At 51.7% G+C, this 23,905-nt stretch overlaps 1 protein-coding gene across 1 annotated transcript in view; it reads left to right on the forward strand.

The window, feature by feature from the left end:
• The first annotated feature begins 1,338 nt into the window (after positions 1-1,338).
• KSR2 (kinase suppressor of ras 2) overlaps positions 1,339-23,905 on the forward strand; it is a 268,843-nt gene continuing 246,276 nt past the window's right edge. The window contains exon 1 of the mRNA XM_045843859.1: positions 1,339-1,535. Within this exon, the coding sequence (XP_045699815.1) occupies positions 1,356-1,535 (180 nt within the window). The 5' untranslated portion in view covers positions 1,339-1,355. The remainder of the gene's footprint in view (positions 1,536-23,905) is intronic.

Below are 23,905 nucleotides of genomic sequence, written 5' to 3' on the forward strand. Positions count from 1 at the left end.
CACACACACACACACACACACACACAACCAGCCCGAAAGCCAGAGAGGACATGCCCAGGTTTACGCTGACGCTTCTCCAGCACGCATTTAGGGTTTTAAAGTTGGGCACACACCTGCTTCCAGGCAAAGTGCACCTGCTGAGCCTCACTCTGGCCTCGTCTCGCGAGAGCGAGGCTGTAGTAGTGGCCCCCCACCCCCACCCCCGCACCAAATCCCTCTCCCCGCCCCCTCGCCTAGCTTCTGCGCTCAGGCACGCTCCCCGCCACCTTCACCGCCCCCGGGAGTAGCCCCGGCCCGCAGCGCGCGCTTTGCCTGCGCCCCGCCCGCCGCTCAATCGCTTGCACGCACGCCGGGTAGTAATTTCATTTTGCCACGCGAGCTCCGCATACCCTAGAACTCCCGCCTCCCCCCGCCCCCCTTGTCCCCCCGCCCTAGCCCCCGTGAGCCGTCCCTTCCCCGGCCAGGTGCGCGAGCCTGCGCGCTCTTCCTCCGCCTCCTCCGGCGGGTCCCCGGCGCGCCGGGGCCGGGCTGGCTGGGGCGGATGCGCGCACGGCGCCTCTCCACCAACCCGCTCCCCTGCAGGTCCTTCGCTCGCTCTCCATCCCTCGCCGGCGCTGCCTCGCTCCCCCCGCCCTTTGATTGACAGGCAAGATGTCGGTGTGGAGCGAGGCAGGAGCGAATGCAGCAGCCGTCACCCCCGGAGCCCGGCGGCGGCGGCGGCAGCAGCAGCAGCAGCAGCAGCGCGAGGAGACAGCAGCCAACCGCAGTAGCCCCTGCAGCCGCGGGAGCAATGCAGACAGCATCTTGAGAGCGCGCTAAAGCACCCCAAACGGCGGACAATGCCGTGTCACTGCAACTGGGAGGGGGCAAACCAGATTTTTTTTTTTGACATAAAAGCCAGCCAGCCAAAAATATATAATTTTGCCCTTCACGGAGCCGGTGTGTAAAGAGTGAGCGCTATTTTGCTTCATCTCCGCCTCTGCCTCCTCCGCCCTCTCTCCTCCCCCTTCTCTTTCTCCTCCTCCTCCCTAAGTGTATATAGACAGCATCACATCACCTGGTTTGCTTAGAAGCGGCATCTCTCCTTCGGAGACACTAGAGACTCAGAGAGAGGAGACGTTCTAATGGAGTCGGCTCGCTACCCTAAAATAAAATAATAAATTTTGGCTCTCGTCCCCTCCTCCCACCCCCACCCCCTCAACCCTGTGTGAGATGTTGGGTTTCTTCTTCATGAGACATTGTTGAGAAGTCGCAGTGGTTGGAGAGGCGTAGGGGGTAGACTCCCTCCACTGCCCCCTCGCCCCCCTTTTTTCTCTCTGAGGAGGAGGAGGGGAAGGGGGCTTGCAGAGCAAGCGATGGATGAGGAAAACATGACGAAAAGCGAGGAGCAGCAGCCTCTGAGTTTGCAAAAAGCCTTACAGCAGTGCGAGCTGGTCCAAAACATGATAGACCTGAGTATCTCCAACCTGGAAGGGCTTAGGACCAAGTGCGCTACCTCCAACGACCTCACGCAAAAAGAAATCCGGACCCTGGAGGTAGGTGTTGCTTTCGGGGGACAAAAAAAAAATGCAGTCCTTCCTTCCCTCCCCTTTCTCCCCACCGTCCCCTTCCCTTTGATTCTGTTTGTTGCGGGTGGGGGTGGGAAGGTGGCCAGGGGGGCAGATGTGGTTTTCTGCGATTTATCTCCTTGCAAAGGCTGCACCGAATGTCCCTCCACCGTCCTGCTGTCGCCGGCGCTCGGCTGGGTGGTGGTAGTAGTAGTAGTAATTGTTATTCTTGATTTATTATTATTTTTGCGGCCGTTATGATCATCCTCTCCCTCTCCGAGGAGTGAGTTCTCTCTCTCTTTTCCGCTTGTGGATTTGTTTATATGCCAGGGGGGCTTGTGTGCTGGGTAAGACATTAAGGCGCTGCAGAGAACCCACGTGATCCTGCGCATTCTGCAGGTGGTCAAAAGGTGGTTTTTGCTCGCAGAATGGGGTTGCCTATAAATATAGCCCTCGTCTTCTCTCCGCCTCCTTCCCAGCACCCCCTTTTGCTCCTTGGATTTTTTTTTGTTTGTTTTCTCAGTGATATACATGTAAGGAGGCACGGTGCATTAAAAAAATTCCCATTGAGCTACCCATTTTCAGTCAAATCGTTTTGATGCAGGGAACTGTTGCAGGCCTAAAACGTGTAAAAATGTTTGTTTTTTTTTTTAAATATGCCCGGATCAGGGCACACAAGTGGCGTGGGAAAATACTCTAGTGTCAGTGGGACCCTGAGGAAAGGGGTCGGAGGAGGAGTTATCTCCGTGGTGTTGTAACATTCTCTCCAACAGAACTTGAGGGGGAGTTCCGAGCAGTTTTGTGGGGGGTGGGGTGGATGCAAAGTTACTCAGAAAGAAGATGGCAGAAATGTTTCCTTCCAGAGGCCGTTTGGCAAAGGCGGAGGGTTTCAGGAGCTTTAGCACACGCCTGGGCTCCACAAAACCATGGGAGCCCACGGGGTCTGGACCCTGGGACGAGCTGGGCGCACTTCCCGCCCTCACACCGGCCCAGCTCTGCACATGGCTTGATTAAATTCGGGAACTCCCAACAGCGGGCAGGTGATGTGTTTCCAAGGCCTGAACTCTTCAGTCCTTAAATGAAGCTTTTAGCCCGTCCACCCTCCCCCACCCACCCCGCTTCTAGCCTGGATGACCAGCTCTCTGAGATTCACTTTCAAGCCTTTCCTTTTCCTCCATGGTTTTACATTCGGCTGGATGTCAGCCGGCAGGAAGGTCATCGTTTTGCAAGTGGAGTGTGTGTGTGTGTGTGTGTGTGTGTAGAATATGCTGTTTGCCGCCCTAGAATGCATGTGCACCGGTCACCTGGGAAAACGATCCCCAGAAATGCAATAAGACGCATGTTCAGGGGTATCTGAGGCGTGGAGATCGTGTTGGGAGGCACAGGTATTTTCTCTCTTGGTGCTTTGGGAGAGCAATCCATCGGGGCCGGGATTCTGCTGCTGGAAGAGGAGTGCGGGATGCCCGGACCCAGCCTTCTGTGTGAGCAGTGCCCGAGATAGGATGCTGTTCCGAAGCGCACGCAGTAAATAAACAAGTAACCGGAAGGGCCACCTGCGTGCGTGCTCTCTCGTTTCTCTGAGCCGGGAGTCCCGCACGGTGGTGTGTGTGTTGTTGCGTGAGCCTCTCCAGTTTTCTCCCCTCTGTTGTTGCACATGCTCCATCCTCTGGTGACTCTCTGGGCGAGGGCCATGGTCGCAGTGGGCCCTGAGTTCTGGTGCTGCTTCTCTGCCTGGCGGTTTCGATGTGGGGAACGGAGGCCTTGGCGTGGCGGGAAGTTGCTGTTCCTGGGACCACATCTGTCTGTCTGTTAGTTTCCTAGTCCCAGCATGCCTCAGCATGCTAGCCGCTCTGTCCCTGTCACCTATGGAGGGGGCCCAGGCATCTGCATTTAATAGACAGGCCAGGAGTTTCTGATGCATGTTTTCACGTCAACGCTTTGAGAAGTACTATAATCTGTTAGAGAGATGTCAGACCCAGCTCAGCCGTTTGATAGTGGCAACTTCCTGCTCCCAAACATTAAATAAAAAATTGAAAGACTACCTCCAAAAACCTTGATAATATGCAAAATTTATGAACATACATATACCGCTGTAGAAACAAAACGTACAACATGGGCTCAGCCTTTGGAAGCATGCCTCATGGGTAGGGACCCAAGGCTATATATATATATATGGAATAATGATGAAGTCCAAATAGTAACTAATATGGAGGAAAAGCACATGGGCCCATTAGGAATGTGTTCTCTGGGGCATGGATGGGGAAATCCAGCCACAGAGGTTAATCAAATAATGGATTCCTTTTCTCGTGTAACAAGAAGTCTGGAGATATGTCAGTGCTTGAGGTGGCTCTGTAAGTTAATAACATTCGAGCTGATGTCTTCACAAATATTCAGGGTTGCAGGGTGGCCTCTGAGGCTTCAGCCATCGCACCAGGGTTGGAGGCAGGAAGGAGTGGACCTGGGTGAGTGTCCAGACCTAACTGGCCCCTGTCTTTCGTCCCTAGCGTGCCCAGGGCACCTCCAGCCTCCTGCCCCACAGGTGATGTTTAATGACGTCTTCTTGGCCAGAACTGGGTCACGTGGCTAGGCCCAGCTGCGAGGCTGGAAGGGGAGACATGGGAACGCCATTGTGATTGACTCAGTGGGTCACAATCCCTTGCCTTGGTTGACCTGTGGCCACTGCATGCAAAATTAGGGTTCTGCTGGTGTGGGAGAAAGCATGACGGGACATTGGGTGGGTCGCCAACATGTCGCCCAGAGCGCAAAACAGGGGAACGATCATGAGCTTTGGCGTTAGATTGATGTCATTTTGAATTCCAGCTCTTCTTCTTACTTTACCTTGGGCCAGTGATTTCAACGTTCTGACCCATGGTTTAATATGTGGCAAAATGGCAGCGATAGGATAACAGGACCTCCCTCAGAGGTGGTCGCCAGGATGAAAAGAGATGCCAGTTTCAGGGGTCTGGCGCTGTCCCTGGCACAGTGCCCGCAGGTGCTGAATGAATGGGATTATGATCGGCGCTACGTGGCGTGGCAGAGGGGACACGGCCGCGAACGTCCCAGACCTGGGGGAGAGAACAGAGGGCTTGCGCAACATTTCCAAAGTACGTTCTGTGAGTTCCTCGTCCTGTGGAATGTTGACGTTTCTCATTCTTTCCACTTCTGCCGACATCCAGGCGCCGTCCTGGATGCGGGTAGTCAACAAGCGTCGGCAGCCAGAGTGACTCCTGTGGTTCCCGGGTCTGGGGCAGGTGGAGTTAAAGCAGAGGGGAACCAACGTGTTTGCCGCCGACTTCTCAGAGCCTTGGGTCTGCTGGGTACATCTACCGTGACTCCCAGAGAGCGTGGAGTCTCCGCCGTTCCCTTTTTTCCAAGGATACCTCTCGGGACTGATGTTCCAGAGAAGTCACCTGGGGAAACATTTGGCGAGGCAGGGAAGCGGTCCAGGCTGGGGGCCCGGGGGCCCTGAGTGGAGTGAGGAAGGGGGAGGATTGAGGTGGCCGTAGGTGGCTCGTTGGGCCAGAACAACAAACCAGATGAAGGCGCTTGCATGCCCTTACGGGGCGGCTCAGAGACCAGGTGGCCCAGGATGGACATTACCCGATAGAGTGACATCGGAGACGGATGTAGGCCCCTCACCCCGGGGTCTGACTTAGCGCAGGGGAATCAGATCCATCAAGTTTCATCCCCTGGAGCAGGGAGATAGAAATCTCCAAAAGTTTGGGAGTAAACATGATAAAAAAAAAAAAAAAGACGTTGAAAGGTTAGTCCGGCAGCTCGAATCAGCGCTGACGATAGCAAATAGTTTGGGCTTTGTGGGGCCGTGTGGTTCCCATCACAACCCCTCACAACCCCTCAGCACTGCCCTCGGAGCACGCGGCAGCCATGGGCAACACAAAAACGAACATTTTCCAATAAAACTTTATTTGTGGACCCTGAAAGTCAAATTGGATATAATTTTCGCATGTTACAGAATATCATGTTCCTGTTGATTATTTTGACATTTAAAAATTCTTAGGTTCAGAGCGTTACAAAAACAGACCGGTGGGTCAGATTTGGCCCCGCGCGCGGGCTGTGGCTGGCAGCTCCCCGGTCGGGAGGGGGAAGGGGGCAGAAAAGAGATCATCTGACAGGTGAGCAAGCGAGGCCGGGACTGGAGGGTGCCGGCCAAGTGTGAGTGGTTCTGACCTGGTTCAGTTTTGGTTAGATTAGAAGGGGAGGAAAAGGTAAGGGGTTGGCTTGGGGGGGCGGTGCTGGATAAGTACAGAATCTCCTTACACAGCAAGGACACAGTAGCCACACACATGTTGTTTGGTCTTCACGTGTTCCGTCTCCGTGATTGATTCTGGTGTACCAAACCATCCCCAGACTTAATTACGTTTAGGAAACTTTGGACTTCAGGCAACGTGTTATTTCCCATGGTGCTCTGCGTTGGGATTGGCCTGGTAGTTCTTTGGCTGGTCTTGCCTGGGGCTCCCTCATTCGGCTGGCAGCTGGGCTGGCTGCTGGCTGAGAGAGCTGAGCCTCTCTCTCCGTGTGGCCTCCCCAGGGGGTGGCCTGGGTTTCTTACTGGTCCCCAGTGTCCCAAGAGGGCAAGAGCGCCAGTAGCAAGGTATCTTCGTCCGATCTCGCTTGGGTCACGCATGTGGTTGTGGGCATCTGGTGGCTCGACTGGGGCTGGGAGGTCCGAGTGGGCCTTGTTCACGTGGCCGGTGGCGGGCTGGGGTGCTTCGGTTTCCATCCACGTGGATTCTCCAGCAGGACAGCCCAGGTTTCTCACAGGGTGGCGAGGGCAGTGTTCCAAGGGGCCAAACCCCAGCACACAGCCCATTGTAGTCTCCGCTTCTACAACCCTGGCTGATGTCCCGTGGGCCAAAGCGGGCTTCGTGGACAAGCCCAGAGTCAATGTGGAAGTAGCTGTCTAAGTGTATGGATTCCAGCAGGCGTGTTCACGGGGGGGGCAATGAACAGTGGAATATAGCAATGTACCACAGCTATGAGGGAAAAAACACAACCAAAATAAAACTGTAAGAGCATGGAAAAGAGAGGCAGAGGCATGGGTCATCAGCCAGGCTCTCTGGAAGGTGTTTTGGGGACGTGAAGAAGTAAACCACGACACATCTGGGGAACCCGCCAGGCGGAGGGAGCAGTGGGTGCAAGTTCCCTGGGTGGGAGTGTGCTCCCCCTGTTATGGGGACAGTGAGGGGACCCCTGTGGTTGGAGTGCGGGGAGTGTGTGGGGGAGGGCTGAGGGGCCCGGTGGGGGACCGGCGGGGGCCTCGTCTTAGAGTGCGTGCCCGAGGTCCTTGGATTTTGTTTTGTGGACGAGGGGGTGATGGATTCATGTCTTTAAAAGGTCCTTCAGATTGCTGCAGGAAAAGAGACCACTGGGGGTAAGAACTCGAGCTGGGAGACAAGTCGGGGGTCAGGGGGGGAATCACCAGGCAAAACGGACTGTGCTTGGAGCTGTTCTGGTGGTCGGGGGTGGGGCAAGGGACTGGATGCAGGAGGTCAAGGGCCTGGCTGGGAGGTGCTCCTGAAGTGGAAACTGGGGAGGGGGTGAAGGAAAAGAGGGGAGGGTTATTCCCTGGCGTTGGGTCTGAGGACTGAGTGAACGGTGGTGTCGTAATTTGGCATCTGGCGCCTGGGGGTGGGAAGGGTTGAGCTGGACAGTCAAGTCCTGTCTGGACATGTAGCGTTTGTCACGTAGGCGGCTGGGGATCCGGGCCTGGGCGTCTGAGGGAGGCCGGAGGTAGGAAGTTCTCTCAGTGCCTCAGGGACACCTTTCTGCATGACGAAGTCTTATTTTTAATACCTGCATGGCATTACATGGATATGCCATAATATATTTAACCAAAGTTCCCCGGTCAGGTGTTTGTGTAGAATTTTCCATTGTTGTAAACAGCACTGCAGTAGACATGCTTGTGGCTCCTAGCAACCCTTGCTTTTGATCCGGGCAGTGGCATGGCTGGATCCAAGGATACTCAAACTTTCGGGGCTTCCGACAGGTTTTGCCAAGTTGCCCTTCACCAGCCTCGCGGGCAAGGGCCCTTTCCCTCACATCCTTAGCATGGGCTTCTGGTTCATTTTGTGTTTTGGTCGCTGTGTTTTGACGACCCGGAGCCCAGGGTTCAGGAGGCAGTTGCCTCAGGTTCTAATCTCATCTTTCCTGTTTCTCGTTGGGAAGGGTCTGGGGGCCTGCGGCCACGGGAGGAGCCCTGGGTTCTCGCACGCAGGGCCCAGGCTGTGGAGACCCGGCCTCCTCCTCTGCCTCGCTCTCCTGCAGGTGGGGGTGGGGAGGCGGTCTCTCAGTTCCGAGTCTCTGGCAACAGTTATTTCTGAAGAGTTGACCACCCCTGCAGGTTTTTAGAGCGGATTCTACTTCGGAACTTGTTACCCTTCTTCCTCCAATGGGCAGAGCACTGGGGGAGTCTCTTCCCCCAGGGCTTCGGTCATTTTCTGGGCTCCCACCCACCCGGCCCCCAACTGCTGGGACCTGGCCCTCCTCCGGGCCCCATCGAGAGGCTCCACATCTGGGGGCTGGGGAGGTGTCCTGCGGAAGAAGATGAGGGGCACGAGGCTTTGGGAAGGAGCGTGGAGAAGCTGAGGGACCAGAAGGGGAGAGGGACAGAAATGGGAGGAGAAAGCCAAAGTGTAGAATGATTTTCTTCAGCAGGTTTTCTGTGACCTTTGAAACGTGCCCCACGTGGGGTGGGTAGTGGCCGCAAGTGCGGTTGTTCCTGTTTTACAAGTGCGTTTAGCCGAGGTCTAGAGGCAGTGATTTAACCCCAACTGCGAATTAAGGCGGCCACAGATACAGGAGGAGGTCTCCTGCTCTGCGGTGGGCTTCCCCGAGGTGCCGCCGCCTGGGAGGGGGGAAGGGGAGGTGAGGGCCGGCGGGGGGGCGAGGGGACGTGCAGGTGATAACTAACAGTAATGTGATCAGAGGTGACAGCTGCAGGATTAATGAGAGTCATAATGACCACATGCTCTGTCGCTCAAACGCTTTCATTGGCGACTGTTACCGATGACAACTATCGAGAAGAAATACAGGCTGGACGGCTGGAGACAGAGTAGGGCGTCCGCAGAGATGAGAAAGGGGGAGGAAAAGAGAGGCGAACGTTGTAGACCTGAGAGGTTCCGTGTGGTAGCCACTTACCACGTTGGCCGCTGACCCACTGAAATTCGAATTCCAGTTGAAATACGCTATTAGCATAAAATGCACACCATCTCCTGAGCTCTGAGCACGAAGGGAAGAATGTAAAAGACTCATTAATAATGTATTTATATTGACAACACGTGGAAATGCTACCATTTTAGATATATTAGGTTGAATTATGTTGAAATTCATTGCACTCATACCTTATTACCGTATTTCCTGAGGTTGCTAGAAAATTCTAAATCACGTGGGTGGCTCTCACTGTGTATTTCTACAGGACAGCTCTGCGTTTGGGCATGGAGGCGATGTTTCTGCTTTGCTATGATGGAAATCTTGTTCTTGATAAAAGCTGAAAATACGGGCCCTCTGTGGAGTCACTAGAAAGCGATTAACTCAAGCAGTGGATGCATTCAGAGAAGGATGCCTTTGCTTTTCCTGGACCAATAGAAACGTGAGATGGAGGCTCAGAAAAAAGGGTTAACTGAGTCCCTGGAAATTTTGGGTGGGTGCTTGGAGCGGTATAGCCGAGTCCGAAGGGGGCTCGGGCTCCAGGCTGGGTTCAGGATTTACTAGCTAAGCAACCTTGGGCGAATGCACTCTTCTTCCTGAGCCTCAGTTTCCTCGCTGATAAAGCCAGGATAGTCTTACGTGGGAGCGTTATGCTGATTCAATGGAATCACGCACTGAAGAGCTGAGCGGAATGGCAGGAACGTGGCAACTGCTTCATTATCGTTACCTTCGATACTGTCAGTGACCGTCCTCCCTGCGGCCTGGTACCGGGGTTAGGGTGTCGCCGCCCTCCGTGGTGGTCAGCGTGTCTCATCCATTCTGGGAGGCGCTGTCCTTGAGCTTGTCATTCATTCATTCATTCATTCATTCATTCCCTGAACGTTAGCTGAGCCCCCAGTGCTGGGGAGGCAGGGGCAGGCACAGCCAGGCGTGAGAAGAGGAAACCCGTAGAAGGAAGCCTTCTGTGGGATGGCGGCACGCCTGCTGGTGAACAAGATTCCGATACCAGATCCGAATCTTCGGACCTGCCCCCAGATGACTCACTGCTCATCGGGCCCTGGCAGGCTTTGGTCCTTAAACCGCGTGCTGCCCCTCGCACCCCTGAGTGGGATGACAAAGTGCAGTCGCGTGCCACCGAACCGCAGGGACGCCGTCTAAGAAACGCGGCGTTAGGCGACCTCACCCTCGTGTGAGTGTCACAGAGTAAGTGCACTCACACGCCTAAGTGGCATAGCTGGTGATTTTCCTCCTTTCTCACCTTGCGGCGCTCATCAACTAATTACCAACATTCTGCGGCACACCAAAAGAGATATTTTTTGCTGATCTGACAAAACTAGGCATAACTTTTTTTTATTGTTGTTCAGTTACAGTTGTCCCCATTTCCCCCATCACTCTCCCCTGCCCTACCCACCCCTACCTCCCACATTCAGTCCTTCTCCCCTCCTCCGTTGTCCTTGTCCGTGGGTCCTTCATCCACGTTCCTTGTCTTGACCCTTCCCCTTCTCTCCCCTGTTATCCCCCTCCCCCTCCCCTGAAGTCAGTGCACTTCGTGTTCGTTCACACCGGATGGCTACCGTGTGCTGGCTGTGGCCGTGCTTTATTTGATGGTCTGAGGGAAAACAGGTCGGCATCCTGACCAGAGAGTCAGACGCTGCAGCCCCACCAGTTTTTGCTTCATTTATCTGGAGCTGTTTTGCTTCGTGTAGACACACGTGGAATGGTTGTTTTCTCGGCGAGCTGACCCCGTACTGTTCTATCAAGTTGCTGTTTATCCCTGGTCATTTCCTTTGCTCCGAACACTACTTTCTCTGACAGTAAATATGGACACCTAGTTTCTCTCTTTTTTTTTTTGGGCTTTTAAAAATTGAGCTAAAATTCACCGTTTTAACTCTCTGAAAGTATACAACTCAATGGTTTTTAGTATGGGCTCGCTGTTGTCCAGTCATTGACCTTTCTGATTCTAGAAACCCACCATACCACACACACACACACACACACGCACACACGCACGCACACACCCCTCTTGTACCTGTTGGCGGTCAGTCCCATCTCCCCGCCCTCTGTCCCCTGGCAACCACTCATCTGTTTTCTGTTGCTGCGGTTTTACCGGTTCTGGGTGTTTTCGTGTAAATGAAACCACACAGCACGTGGCCTTTCGTGTCTGGCCCTCTTCGCTGGGCATCATATCTCCAGGGTCCACCCGCCGTGTAGCACGTGTCAGGACTTCATTCCCGTGTATGGCTGGACAGAACACCGTTATGGACAGACCCATTTTGGTCATCTGTCCATCGGTGGACATTTGGGTCATTCCCGCCTGTGGTTATTGAGACGCGTGCTGCTGCTGCGAACGTTGGTTTGCTGGGAGAACGGGGACTCTTTCAGAGGCAACTTTTTCCTCTGCCGAAAACGAAAGAAGCATCTACAAGTTCGGGCCGGCCCGCGGGTAGGAAGGTGGGGATCAGAACTTCCCTCCGTGCCTTTGTGGCTGTGTGTGACGGTCTCTGAGACAGTTCCCTGGAGCTAGCTTGCTTGGTTGGTGATTCTGGCTCTGTGTGTCAGCTGCTGAGTCGTGCACACTGGTTTCCGACATGGAAGTCATGGAATAAAACAGCCATTCTAAAGACGGTTCTAGACCTGAACGCACGGCACAGTCACTGTGGGAAAAAAAATAGAGTATGTGTTTAAGCACAAAGTGAACACACTTAGAATCCCACCACCCACAGATCAGCATTAACACCTTGTTCCAGAGTCTCCCAGGCTTCTACTCCTGCCAGCATGGCTTTCTATGTGACTTTTAAGAATAACTATGTTTTATATATTTTGTAGTCTCCACTTTTCCTCTTAAAAGTTGACTTTAAGGCATGCATGCCTTTCCCTGCCAAAACTGTTTTTAAATAGCATTTCAAGCGATTGCTAATGTTCCAGCTTAAAGATACAGCGTAATTGAGTTGACCCAGCTCCTCTGGTGGTTAGATGATTTCAGATTTTTCTTGTTGCTCTCATAAATACAACCTAATGGCTGCTTTTGAAATGAAATCATTGTAAAGCATTCGTATTTGTTTCCTTAAGAAATATACTTTAGCCCTGGCCAGTTGGGGCTCAGTTGGTTGGAGCATCGTCCTATGGACCAAAGGATTGTGGGTTTGATTCCTGGTCAGGGCACATACCCAGGTTGTAGGTTCGGTCCTGGGTCAGGGCAGCACTTGATGTTTCTCACGTTGATGTTTCTCTCTCCCTCCTCCCTTGCTTTCTTCTTCCCTTCCTTCCTCTCTCCCTCTCACTCTAAAAAATGCCCCCAAAACAAAAAAAGCAAAAACAAAAAAATCCTTGAGTGAGGATTTAAAAAAAAGAACTAGTCTTTAGAAGTAGAATTATCGCGTGCTTCTGAGGCCTGTTCTCATCCATGGGTTGATGGTCCTTTCGAAAGAGCATATCCATTTATAATTCCCTTGGAGTTTGCAGGAGTGGAGTTTGTGGCTTTGTGTCTTCAGGAATGGTAACCGTGAGAGGTAAATGTTTCCAATAAATCTGTGACTTAAAAAAAAAACATGTAAAGTCACTTTACTGCGTCTGTGAAGCAACTTGCGATGATCTCAGAAACTCGAGGCAGACATGGGTTTGAAAAAATGCACATTTCAGTTGAAATAAATAGGGTTGGAACCACGTCCGTGACGTGGAAACCTACTACTTGAAGATGGGATTTTTCGGGAGTGATATCAGAAAGGGGTATGAGTTTTCCAGGCGAGGCCGCCTGGTTTCCGGGGGTCTCACAGTCCTTTGTTTCCTGGCCAGGCAGGACACCCACAGAAGGAACGAGGCCAGAAGTAGGATACTCGGGGGGGTGCCACATGGGCCACAGCGGGCTCAAGGGCACACGCCACATTCTATAGACGTCAGTATTGCCAGCGGGTAGGATTTGGGCCTCATATGGCCAGGCCTTTCCAGTTTGCAATGGAGCACAGAAGTCAACACCAGAAATGCAAAGCAGGCAACGCCTCATTATGGTCTGATCGTGAGCGCCTCCGCGTTCCCCTTACTGCCACACGTGTGTGTTTGTGTTTCAGCAGTGTCGAGCGAGGAAAGGAACGGCGCAGGGCATCAGCACCGAGAAGAACGTGTGGGCACCGAGGGCGTGTGCTGGCCGGTTCAGAGTTTTTGCTAGTCCAGTCCATCCAGGGGTTGAAAAACTTAAGGCTGCGTGGTTTAGCCCGGAGAAGATGGGGCAACCAGTGACGTGTCTGTCTTATGATTTTTGCTTACTGGGTGGCCGTTCTCAGTCTCCAGTGAGGGGAAAGGAAGCGATGTGGCTGGGACACGCACATGCATTTCAAACCCATACGGACGTAGAGAGAATGGCATAAGGCGCCCATACGGACCCATCGCACCAATGCAACAGCGATCACATTATGGCCGGTGACCTCCCTCCCTCCCTCCCTCCCCCGTGCGCTCCAGATTGTTGTGAAGCATTTTCTAGAACCGTTGTGGCATTCCATCCGCATATACTTTGATACGCATTTCTAACACATGCCAAGTGCTCTGTTTTAAGTGTAACCAGATTACTATTGTCCTGCCAATAAGTTCCTTGGTCAGATATTTACCTAAGTAACAAGTCAAACAGCCGTGCCCTGGCTCGGGGGGCCTTACTCAGAACAGTCTTGAAAACTGTCTTCAGAGTCACTTTGCGAGGAAACAAGTCTCTCGATTTTGTCTCGACCCCAGGTGGTAGCCTTCATGGTGGCCGCTTGGTGGTGGCCAGTGACGTCGGTTCACTTACAACATGTAGTCCCGTCCACCTCCAACGAATAACACGTGTTGCCATGGAGGGTGACCCAGACAGTGTCCTGAGCACGGCGCCTGGGAGGAAACTCAGACAAGAGGGGGCGGAGCTTTGGGGTCGGGTGTGGTCAGCCATTTCCCGCGTCCGCTTGAAACCGGGCTGGTCGATCGGTGTGGGCGCCCCTTCTCCGCCCATTCGTCCCACGCAGTGTCAGGTGCGTGAGGCCGGAGCAGAGTGTTGCCTGCGTGGTACTTGTGACTGGCAAGTAGGTACACGGTCCGGCACAAATAACGCCCCCGTTTTTATTCCAAAAACTTTTATTACAAAGTCAAAAGCATGTAATTCCGTAACACAATAGCACACTCAAGCACACCGTATGACATTTCAGGTGAGTGTTCACATTAAAACTATGAATTATCACACCCGTACACCCTCCCGCCCACACTGCAGCAGGGGCTCCTTCCTTCCGCCGGACCCTGGCTATTGCCTCTCAGGCCGCGTGCTGGGTTCCTGGCCCACGGAATGTTTCGCTCCAGGATCTGGTGATGTGATTGTAAAACAAGGACTATGGCGTTAACTAGAGGTGCGGAAAGGCTTTCCCAGGCAGAGGGAGGTGTGTGCAAAAGCCTGGAGGTGGGAAACAGCGTCGGGCGTTGGAGGATGACGCGGATGAAGTCCACCCACTGGGGCTGGAGGACCGAGGGGTCAGGCCCCTGTGAAGGCGCGGGGGGTGGGGCATCACCTTTTCCTTCCTCTAAACTGGCTTCCTTGGCACCTTTTTTCCTACCTCATCTCCTCTTACAGAAAAACGAGGCAGTCTCATTGCCAGACTGAACAAAACTCTGTAACCTGTGATCTCCATTTCTCAAATACGATTCTGAAGCATACCATGAATTTATGGGTCCCCTAAGGTGGAGGCAGCTTCTTGGACGCCACAACCAACACAAGCCGACCCATAGTAATAATAGATGGTACTGGTCCTGGGCAAGACCAGGAGAAGGGTAGGGTGGAGGGAGGGGAAAATAAAGCTGGGAGACAAGAGGTGGCGGAATGGAAATACATCCTAGGTCTTATGCTTTGTGGTTTATTATTAACAGCAGAGCAGAAAATGTCTCTGCAGAGTTATGAAAAATTCATTACTAGCATGCTACAGGTCTGAGAGCTGGTCCTTCTTTGATCAGATTAACGATAATGAGAGCAGTCTTCTATTAACTCAGATTAAGAGGAGGGTTCTCCCCCACCACTATGCAGTCATACATGTATAATCACATTTCCTCACAGCCAGTTGCCCTTAGTCGTCGGCGAAGATGGGAACTAAGGCCTTTGCAAAGGTAGCGCCAGGACTGCAAGGTGGGGGCTGAGCCCAGATGCCACCTTGAAAGTGGGGTTGCACGGGGGAAGAGTCCCTTGGTCATCTCCTGTGTTCTAGCTTTTGTCTGTTCTCCCGGACACTGCTCCTCTGTTTCCGGACTCGTCCTCTCCTTCCTGGGCCTGTTTCCGCCCAGCTCCCAGTTCCCCAGCGCTGGGCGCCTGCAACATGCCATGCCGTGTTTTGGGTGCTGGGGATACATCTGTGAGTGAAACAGACAAACAGCCCTGCATTGGGGCAGCTCACGTGCAATCCAGGGGAGATGGACGATAAGCAAATAAACAGTAAGGAAACTAAAAGCGCAGTAGAAGGTGGTATTTCATGCAAAAGGTGACACTCGAGCAAAGACCGAATGCAAGCGAGGGAGTGACCCAGGAGGGTCCCTGTGGCAAGGAAGAGCACGTCCAGGTGGGAGCGACAGCTCGTGCAAAGGCCCTGAGGCCTCGGAGGAGCAGCCCGGATGCTGTAACTGGAGCGGAGGGCCGAGGATCAGGTCAGAGCAGCAAAGTGAGACCAGATCAGCAGGGTCTCTTAGACCAGGATAAAGACTTTTCCAACGGAAATCGTGCAGTGGGGGGTTTTGAGCAGAGACGGTCAGGATCTGACGCGAGTCTGAATGGCATCCTTCTAGCTGCTGGGGGAGCATAGAGTGTAAGAGGCGCGAATAGAAGCAGGTAGGTGAGCGAGAAGGCCGTTACAGGTGAGGCGCGATGGTAGCTCCTGCCAGACGGGTGAGCTGTGGTTGGATTTTGGATAGATTTAGAAATGAGAGCAAACAGGGTTTCAGGTATTTTTGACGATGCCTGTTGACTGATGTGAGAAATGGTGGTTCCGAGTTGTAGGAACCCAGACTCTTTCGGCTGCAAGGGACCGGAATGTACCTCAAAGCGTTTATGCAAAAAGCGGAATTGTTTTTGGCTTATGTAACGGAGTTGTTTATGGGTAGCACCAGCTTCGGCATGGCTGGGTCCAAGTACTTAAAGGATGTAGGTAAGCTCTGGCTGGTGTGGCGCAGTGGATTGAGTGTTGGCCTGCAAACGGAAAGGTCATTGGTTCGGTTCCCAGTCACAACCCAGTGTTGTGGGCTGGGTCCCCAGCTGGGGGCATGTGAGAGGCAACCGATTGGTACATCTCTCACACATCAATGTTTCACTCTGTTTCTCCCTCCCTTCCCCTCTCTCTAAAACGAATAAATAAAATCTTTAAAAAAAAAAAGAATATAGGTAGGCAAGAAACTCTGTTTCCATCTCTCAGATCTGCTTCCTTTTTGGGTCGTTTGCACGCAGGCAGTTTTGCCCTACGGTGGCAGGATGGTCTCGGTGGCCTCCCCACTCACGTTCTGTCATCGTAGCCGCCGTGGAGGAAGAGCACGAGCATTTCCCCGCAGCCCCCGTGTACTCCCGGGGTATTCTTTCCACTGGTCAGACTTGGCTGAGAGATCCCTTAACTCCGTGTCCACAGAGTCGGCTGCATTTACGTAAGAGCCTGACTCCACTCATCTATTCTGGGACCGAGAATCCTTTGCTTCCAGCGTGTTCCTGTGTCTGGCCTCCCTGGGGTGGGGGGAGTGTGTCTGTTGGGACAGCGACTGGATGGAGCACTGGAGCGCAGCAGTGCCTGGTCCCAGCTCCGCCACCGTCTCTCTCCCCCCTGTCTGTCTGGAGCAGGTGACATACCTCTGCTGAGCTACCGAGGGTGCTGGGAGGGTCAAAGGAAAGGAGGTTTCAAAGTGCCAGGGAAACTGGGCCCAGGGCAGGGCCTGGCTGCGTTGCTCCTGGTGAAAGAATATATTTGTTGCTCGTAGCGTCACCAGATAAAACTCAGGATGCTTAGTGGAACCAGAATTTCAGGTAAACAATGAATGCTTTTCCAGTATACATATGCCCAAATATTGCATAGGACATGCTTATCCTAAAAAAATTATTGGTTGTTTATCTGAAATTCGAATTTAATTGAATATCCTTTTATTGTCTGCCTGTGGCAGCTGGAGGTGGTCACAACAAGGAACATGCTATTATCAGTGACCACTCACGGCTGACCCCAATAACCACTCCATCCACACTGGTGCCGGAACAGTCTCCGAACTGTGGGCGTCTCTAGTGTTTTCAAATTGGCCGGGAATGAACTTTTTGTTCTCTCTTTTGTTTTTATTGTCGACACTATTGCAGATGTCCTCATTTCCACCCCCTTTGCCCACCTCCACCCATCCCTCACCCCGCCCTTCCCTCTGGCTGTCGCCACACTGCTCTCTGCATCTGTGGGTCACACAGGTGCATCTTTTGGCTAATCCCCTCACGTTCTTTCACCCAGTTCCCCCTCCCCTCTGACGGCTGTCAGTCTGTTCCATGTGTCCATGCCTTTGTTTCCGTTTTGCTCATTAGTTTATTTTGTTCATCAGGTTCCACATGTAAGTGAGATTATATGGTGTTTGTCTTTCTCTGACTGGCTTATTTCGTTGAACATAATAACCTCCAGGTCCATCCGTGCTGTCACAAAAAGGCAAGATTCCCTTCTCTTTCTCTCTCTCTCTCTCTCTCTCTCTTTTTACTGCCGTGTAGTATTCCACTGTGTACATGTACCACAGCATTTTTATCCACTCATCTACCGACGGACACTTGGGCTGTCTCCAGCACTTGGCTGTTGCAAATCATGCTGCTATGAACACAGGGGCGCTTGTGTGCTTTCGAATAGGTGCTTTGGGATCCTTAGGGCATATTCCCAGAAGTGGAATTTTGGGTCAAAAGGCAGTTCCATTTTTAGTTTTTCGAGGAAACTCCGTGCTGTTTTCCACAGTAGCTGCACCAGCCTACATTCCCACCAACAGAGCACCACGGGGGTTCCCTTGTCTCCACAGCCTCACCAATAATTGTTGTTCATCGGTTTATTGACGAGAGCCATTCTGACAGGCATGAAGTGGAGGCTTATTGTGGTTTTAGTTCCCATCTCTCTGATGGTTAGTGACAGTGAGCATTTTTTCATTTGTCTGTTGGCCATCTGTATGTCCTTTTTGGAGAAGTACCTGTTCAGGTCCTTTGCCCATTTTTTTCATTGGATTGTTCGGCTTCCTGGTGTTGAGTTCCTGAGTTCTTTATGTATTTTGGACATTAACCCCTTATCAGAGGTATCATTGGCAAATCCGTTCTCCCATGCAGTGGGTTCCCTCTTCCTTCTGTTGATGGTTTCTTTGGCTGTGCAGAAGCTTTTCCGTTTGGTGTGGTCCCATTTGTTTTCCCCTTCGTTTCCCTCACCCGAGGACACACATCAGCAGAACTACCTGAATTGGACTATGTACGTATGTCAGCCCTGTAATAGCATATTTTAAAATCTTCATTCTAAGATAGGTTTAAGTTGTGGGTATCGGTGTTGGCTCTTCCAGTGATGAGCCATAACCTTCAACCCAGTCTCCGTGCCTCAGTTTCCCCATCTGTAAAGATAAGAAAACGTGATGGGGGACGCGCTTTGTCTGGCACACGACCAGCACTGGGTGAGTGTAAGCTGCTGGAGGTTTAGTGAATCTGTAGAAATCAGTTGGGCTGGTCTAGAGTAATCTGTGTTTGGTTTTCCAAATTAACTTCTCAGCTGTATTTGCCAATTTTCTTGTTGAATTGTTCCTATGGTTTGGGTTTCACACCTAATAGGTCAGACCCTGAAGCAGAGTAACAGGATGCAATCTTTTTCTTCTTTTTTAAAAAGATCTTCTTTATTTTACTTTTAGAGAGAGGGGAAGGGGTGGGGGCAAAAGAGAGGGAGAGAAACAGCAATGTGCAAGGGTTCCATCAGTAGGTTGCCTTCCAACTGAGGACCTGGCCCACAACGCAGGCACGTGCCTTGACTGGGGATTGAACCTGTGACATGTCGGTTTGCAGGCCAGCCCTCTGTCCACTGAGCCACACCAGCCAGGGCCAGGATGCAACCTTGAATTTGACACATATGGGGAGCTTTCAGGTCCAAATTGGGGGGAGAGGAAGAAGTGGGGAGTGAGAACTTCTAACAGTGGCCTGGGCTGAGTTGTCCCAAGGTTCGGTAGGCATGATTTGGGCACTCTTGATTCTAGATTTTGCCCCATGTCTAATTAAGCAGGCACGCCCTGGTTAGCCAGAGGAGTGGACATGGGAGCCCTGCTCGGATCAGTCATGGAGATGTGCTCCTTTTTGATTCACTCTGGTCCCGATCCCTGACTATTTCCATCTATTCCAGGGGTGTCCAACTCATTTTCACCGGGGGCCACATCAGCCTCGCGGTTGCCTTCAAAGGGCCGAATGTAATTTCAACCCCTTAACAGTTAAGGAGTAGTTAACATGTACACAGTCCTGAAATTATTTTGACCCTTTGAAGGCAACCGTGAGGCTGATGTGGCCCCTGGTGAAAACGAGTTGGACACCCCTGGTCTATTCCTCACCTGCAGGCCCTGAGCAAAACGCCAGGGACAGGTTAAAAAAACAACCACCCCCAACTCTTGGGTAACCAGAAGTCTGGAAAGGCTGCCCAGGAAAGGGTTGGGTGGGGCCAGACCAGGATTCACCCTGTATGTTATAAATGCTTTCTTCTTTCTTTTCTTGAGATCATTTAAAATGGAAATGATTTCCAGGCTTGGTGTTTTTATCCATATGCTGCTTTGAGAGACATGTTTATAGGCGGCTGTGGGAGATACGCTTGCCGCTGCTCAAGTCTCTATCCTGCAAGATTCTCGTAGCTTCTTCGGTGGGAAGAGTGCGCTTGGGGTTATGGGATTGCAGAGGGAGGTCAGACCTGCTTCTCCATGAAATGAGCGTGTACCAGTGAAAGACGAAGTCTCTGTCAACCTCATTGTTAATCTTGTAGCTGTACCTGGCATTCGCCTGGTGCTTACTGCGTTGAAGGCTCTCACCTGAGTGTCATGCAGGTGGCCACCCGGCTTGTGGCCCGTGGTACTGTGGCGTCGGCGCCGCCTGCGAGGCGGTCGCAGGTGCAGAGTCTCAGGCCCTGGCCCGGACTCACTGAGCTGCATTTTGATACGATCAGGTGGTCTTGCGCATAGCACTGGTGTGTCCTCAGAACCACCCTGGTGCTATTAGTTCCAATCAGACACGTTCCTTGTGGCGAAATACACATACTATCGATCGCTTTAACCACGCGTACGGCTACGAGTCAGTGACATCAAGTACCTTCACGGCGTGGTGTAATCGTCATCACTGGCTCCACCCCAGACTTTTTCATCCCCGCAAACTTTGTGCCCATTAAATAATACCTTCCCTCCGCTCTCCCCAGCCCCTGGTCATCTCTGTCCTGCTTCCTATGAATTTGCCCGTTCCGAATAGTGCCACATGTTTATCGACGGTGAAGGGGTAGACAACTGTGGTGTATCCGTACAGCGGAATACTATTCAGCCGCAAAAAGGGATGGAGTGCTAATAATGCTGTCACACAGATGACCCCTGAACACGCGCTGAGTTAAATGAGTCAGACACGAAAGAACAGATACTGTGTGGGCCCACCAACACGTGGAATCACGTGAGGACCTGGCGTGAAGTCACTGAGGCAGAAAGGAGAATCGTGGCTGCCAGGGACGGGGGGAGGGGTGGCCGGAAGCTGTGGTTTAGTGGGGTGTGCAGTATCCGTCTGAGCAGGTGAAAAGGGTCTGGACAAGGATGGAGCTGCTGCACAGCAATATGGACACACTAACGTGTGCCCTTCCCATCTGGCACATGACGAAACTGAGCGGTTCGGTGACTTTCCCAAGGACACACAGCTAGTATCTGGCGGAGGCCGGCTAGGTTCCCCCCAGGATGCCTGCCTGAGGACACCCTCGGGTCTTTATTTTTTTAAAGATTTTATCTATTTATTTTTAGAGAGAGGGGAAGGGAGGGAGACAGAGAAGGAGAGAAGAAACATCAGTGTGTGGTTGCCTCTTATGTGCCCCCAACCCAGGCATGTGCCCTAGACTGCGAATCCAACTGATGACCTTCCGGTTCACAGGCCGGTGTTCAGTCCACTGGGCCACACCAGCCAGGGCGTGCACCCTCAGATCTTAATTATGCCCCCACTCAGGGCCCTCTGCGACTCGTACCGACAGTGGCTGCTGAGTGATTTCCCCCTCTGGGTGGGTGTACACACGACGAGGGGTGTGGAGGTGGAGGGGAAGTGCCGGGCGACGGAAGGAGCTCCTGGGAGGAGCACCCGGGGAGTCCCTCCCGAGAGAGAGAGGGACCCGTTCTCTCCGTCTCACGCAGCCCTGACATAAGCAAGTCAAACTTGTCATTCGCCTCCAAAGCAGCAGCTTCCAGGATCCTAACTGAGAGATGCTAATTAGGAAGCACGGAGCGTTCGTCATCCTCGGGGGTGCTTTGCGCCTGGTGTTCGGTGCTCTGAGCGTCCCTGTCGACAAGTTACCGAGGTCCTGTTTTCGTGGCAGACGATCAGATGGGTAGTGAGGCTTTGCCGGGTTCCCTGAGAAGGAAGCCAGGTCAGAGGGGGAGAGAGCTGGAGTTTCTCCCCTCTCCTCTGTTGTCTGAATCCGGGTCTCCGCGAGAAAGAGCAGTAGGCAGCCATTGCTTAGTTTCGGAAAAGACGACACTGGGGCAGCGTCCTGTCATAAATGAGCATGCGGGCACTTCGGGATCGGTCCTGGGTTCGGATCTCGGGTTGCTGGTTATTAGCTGTGCATCTTCGAGCCACTCTGAGTCTCGGTTTTTTTTTTCTGTCTGTGAGATACGGATGATAACAGGCCCTCCTTTTCTGTGTTAGGGTTTAATGAGATAACGCACGTACCATGCTTAGCCTTCCGTCAGGCATGCAGGAGGTAATGATATTAGCAGCGACTGCTGCTGTCATGATTATGTAATTATTACGTAAAATACTACCAAGTTTTAGGATTGTCATCATGAACTGTTTTCCCCTTTGAGGAGTAAGGTCAGTAGGAACCAATTTGTTATTTTTAAAACCTTTCTTCACGGAAAATCGTTAACACAGAAGAAAATGGAAGTGTGAGCTTCCATAAACTTATCCCCCGGATTCAACAATAATCAGCACATTGCAATCTGGTCCCATTTGCCTCCTTTCTGCTTTGTGTGAGTACGTGTGTTTCAGAGCAAATCCAAAAGACTGTAGCCTTTCACCTGTCAGTACTTCAGTGTTTATCTCAAACAGGGAAGGCCTTTTCAACTAATGTGACCACAAAGCTCTTACCCCAGCCCATAGGATAAAATCCAATTTCTTAATATAATTGAATATACAGTCTATGGTCAAATTTCCCCAGATGTTCCTAAAATGTTTTTTTTTTTTTGCAATTGATTTGTTTGAATCAGGTCCCATTCTAGAATCCCACTTGCCTTTGTTTTTTTATGTCTCTCAAGCTCTTTATCTTTGTAGCTCTTTTATTTTAAAAATATTGCTTACTTTTGAAAATTGTGTCGCTGTCCTGTCGCATTTTCACCCTTCCTTGGGGGTGTGGTTTAACTTGTTCCTCTGTCCCCCTGAGTCCTATCAAATCAGAGCTAATCCAGAGATGCTTGATTAGGTCCTGGCTTCTTTATTTATTTTCTTGTGCAGGAATACTTCATAGGTGCTGCCATGTACTTTGTTACCATCACACCAGAAAGCCCAAATATCTGGATACCATGCTTTTCGTGATGCTGAGATAGCTCAGACGCTATTTGGGCGTCATCAGCCTGATGATGGGCCCATTGTCCTGTGCCCAACAGTGTCTCACCTGGGGCCTGGCACCCACGGATGACCACATGTAGGTCCCTCCTTCCATTATGGGGCATAAAAATTACGGCTTATACTCAGTATTATTCTGTAGTCCTTCCAGGTGTACGGCAGAGCGGTTAGACAACCGTGTGCTTTACAAAGTCGCCCCCCGCCCCCGATATCTCAAGCAGCACCCAGCCCCGTATAGAGGGAGTTACAGTACAACATTGTTGACTGTATTTCCTGTGCTGGACTCTGCATCCCCGGGACTGTCCCGTAACTACCAGTCCGTCCTTCTCAATCTCTTCGCCTTTCTCGCCCAGCTCCCCAGCCACCGTCCCTTCTGCTGGAATTGTTTTGTAAGTTATTTTTGCTTTCCATCTCCATGGGTGCCCTGAAACCTGGTTTGTAGGGAAAGGCAGGAGAGTGCTGGTCCCTTTCCCGTTACTTGCCAGTTTGTCAAATATAGGGTTAGTAGTCTAGCAGCACCCAGAGGTAGCCAGTGATTTTTAAGAATATTGTTATGAACTCGTGGATTTTAAAAAACTGACCTGGTGTGTTTCCATTGATTGCCGTTATTACTCTATTTAAAAAAATATTTTATCGATTGTGCTATTATAGTTGTCCCAATATTTTCCCCTTTGCCCCTCCACCCAGCACCCCCCACACCCCTCAGGCAATCCCCCGACCTTTGTTCGTGTCCACGGGTCATACGTATATGTTCTTTGGCTTCTCCATTTCCTGTGTTGTGCTTTACATCCCCATGGCTGTTCTGGGGCTACCGATTTATACTTTTTAACCCCCTTGCCTCTTCCCCCACTCCCCCAAATCCCCCTCCCATCTTGGAACCATCAAAACGCTCTCCGTATCCACGATCCTATCTCTGTTCTTCTTGTTTGCTTAGTTTGTTCTTAAATTCAGTTGTTGATAGGTATGTGTTTATTGCCACTTTATTATTCATAGTTTTGGTGCTCTTTTTCTTAAATAAGTCCCTTTAACATTTCATGTAATAATAATTTGGTGGTGATGAGCTGCTTTGTTTTTTTCTCGTCCGGGAAACTCTTTATCTGCCCTTCGATTCTCAGTGATGGCTTTGCTGGGTGGAGCCATCTTGCCTGAAGGTCCCTGCTTCTCATGACTTTGACTCTTTCTTGCCAATCCCTTTAGCTTGCAAAATTTCTTTTGAGAAATCAGCAGATAGCCTTATAGGAATTCCCCTGTAGGCAAGTAACTGCTTCTTTTCTTGCTGCTTTTAAGGTTCGTTCTTTATGTTTAACCTTTGGCATTTTAATTATGTGTCTTGGAGAGGGGCTGTTTATGTCCATCTTGGTTGGGACTTTTTGTGCTTCCTGGACTTGCATGTCTATTTCCTTCATCA

This window comes from Phyllostomus hastatus, unplaced genomic scaffold, assembly GCF_019186645.2.
Source record: "Phyllostomus hastatus isolate PE091 unplaced genomic scaffold, TTU_PhHast_1.1 phas_contig_1162, whole genome shotgun sequence".
Lineage (NCBI taxonomy): Eukaryota > Metazoa > Chordata > Mammalia > Chiroptera > Phyllostomidae > Phyllostomus > Phyllostomus hastatus.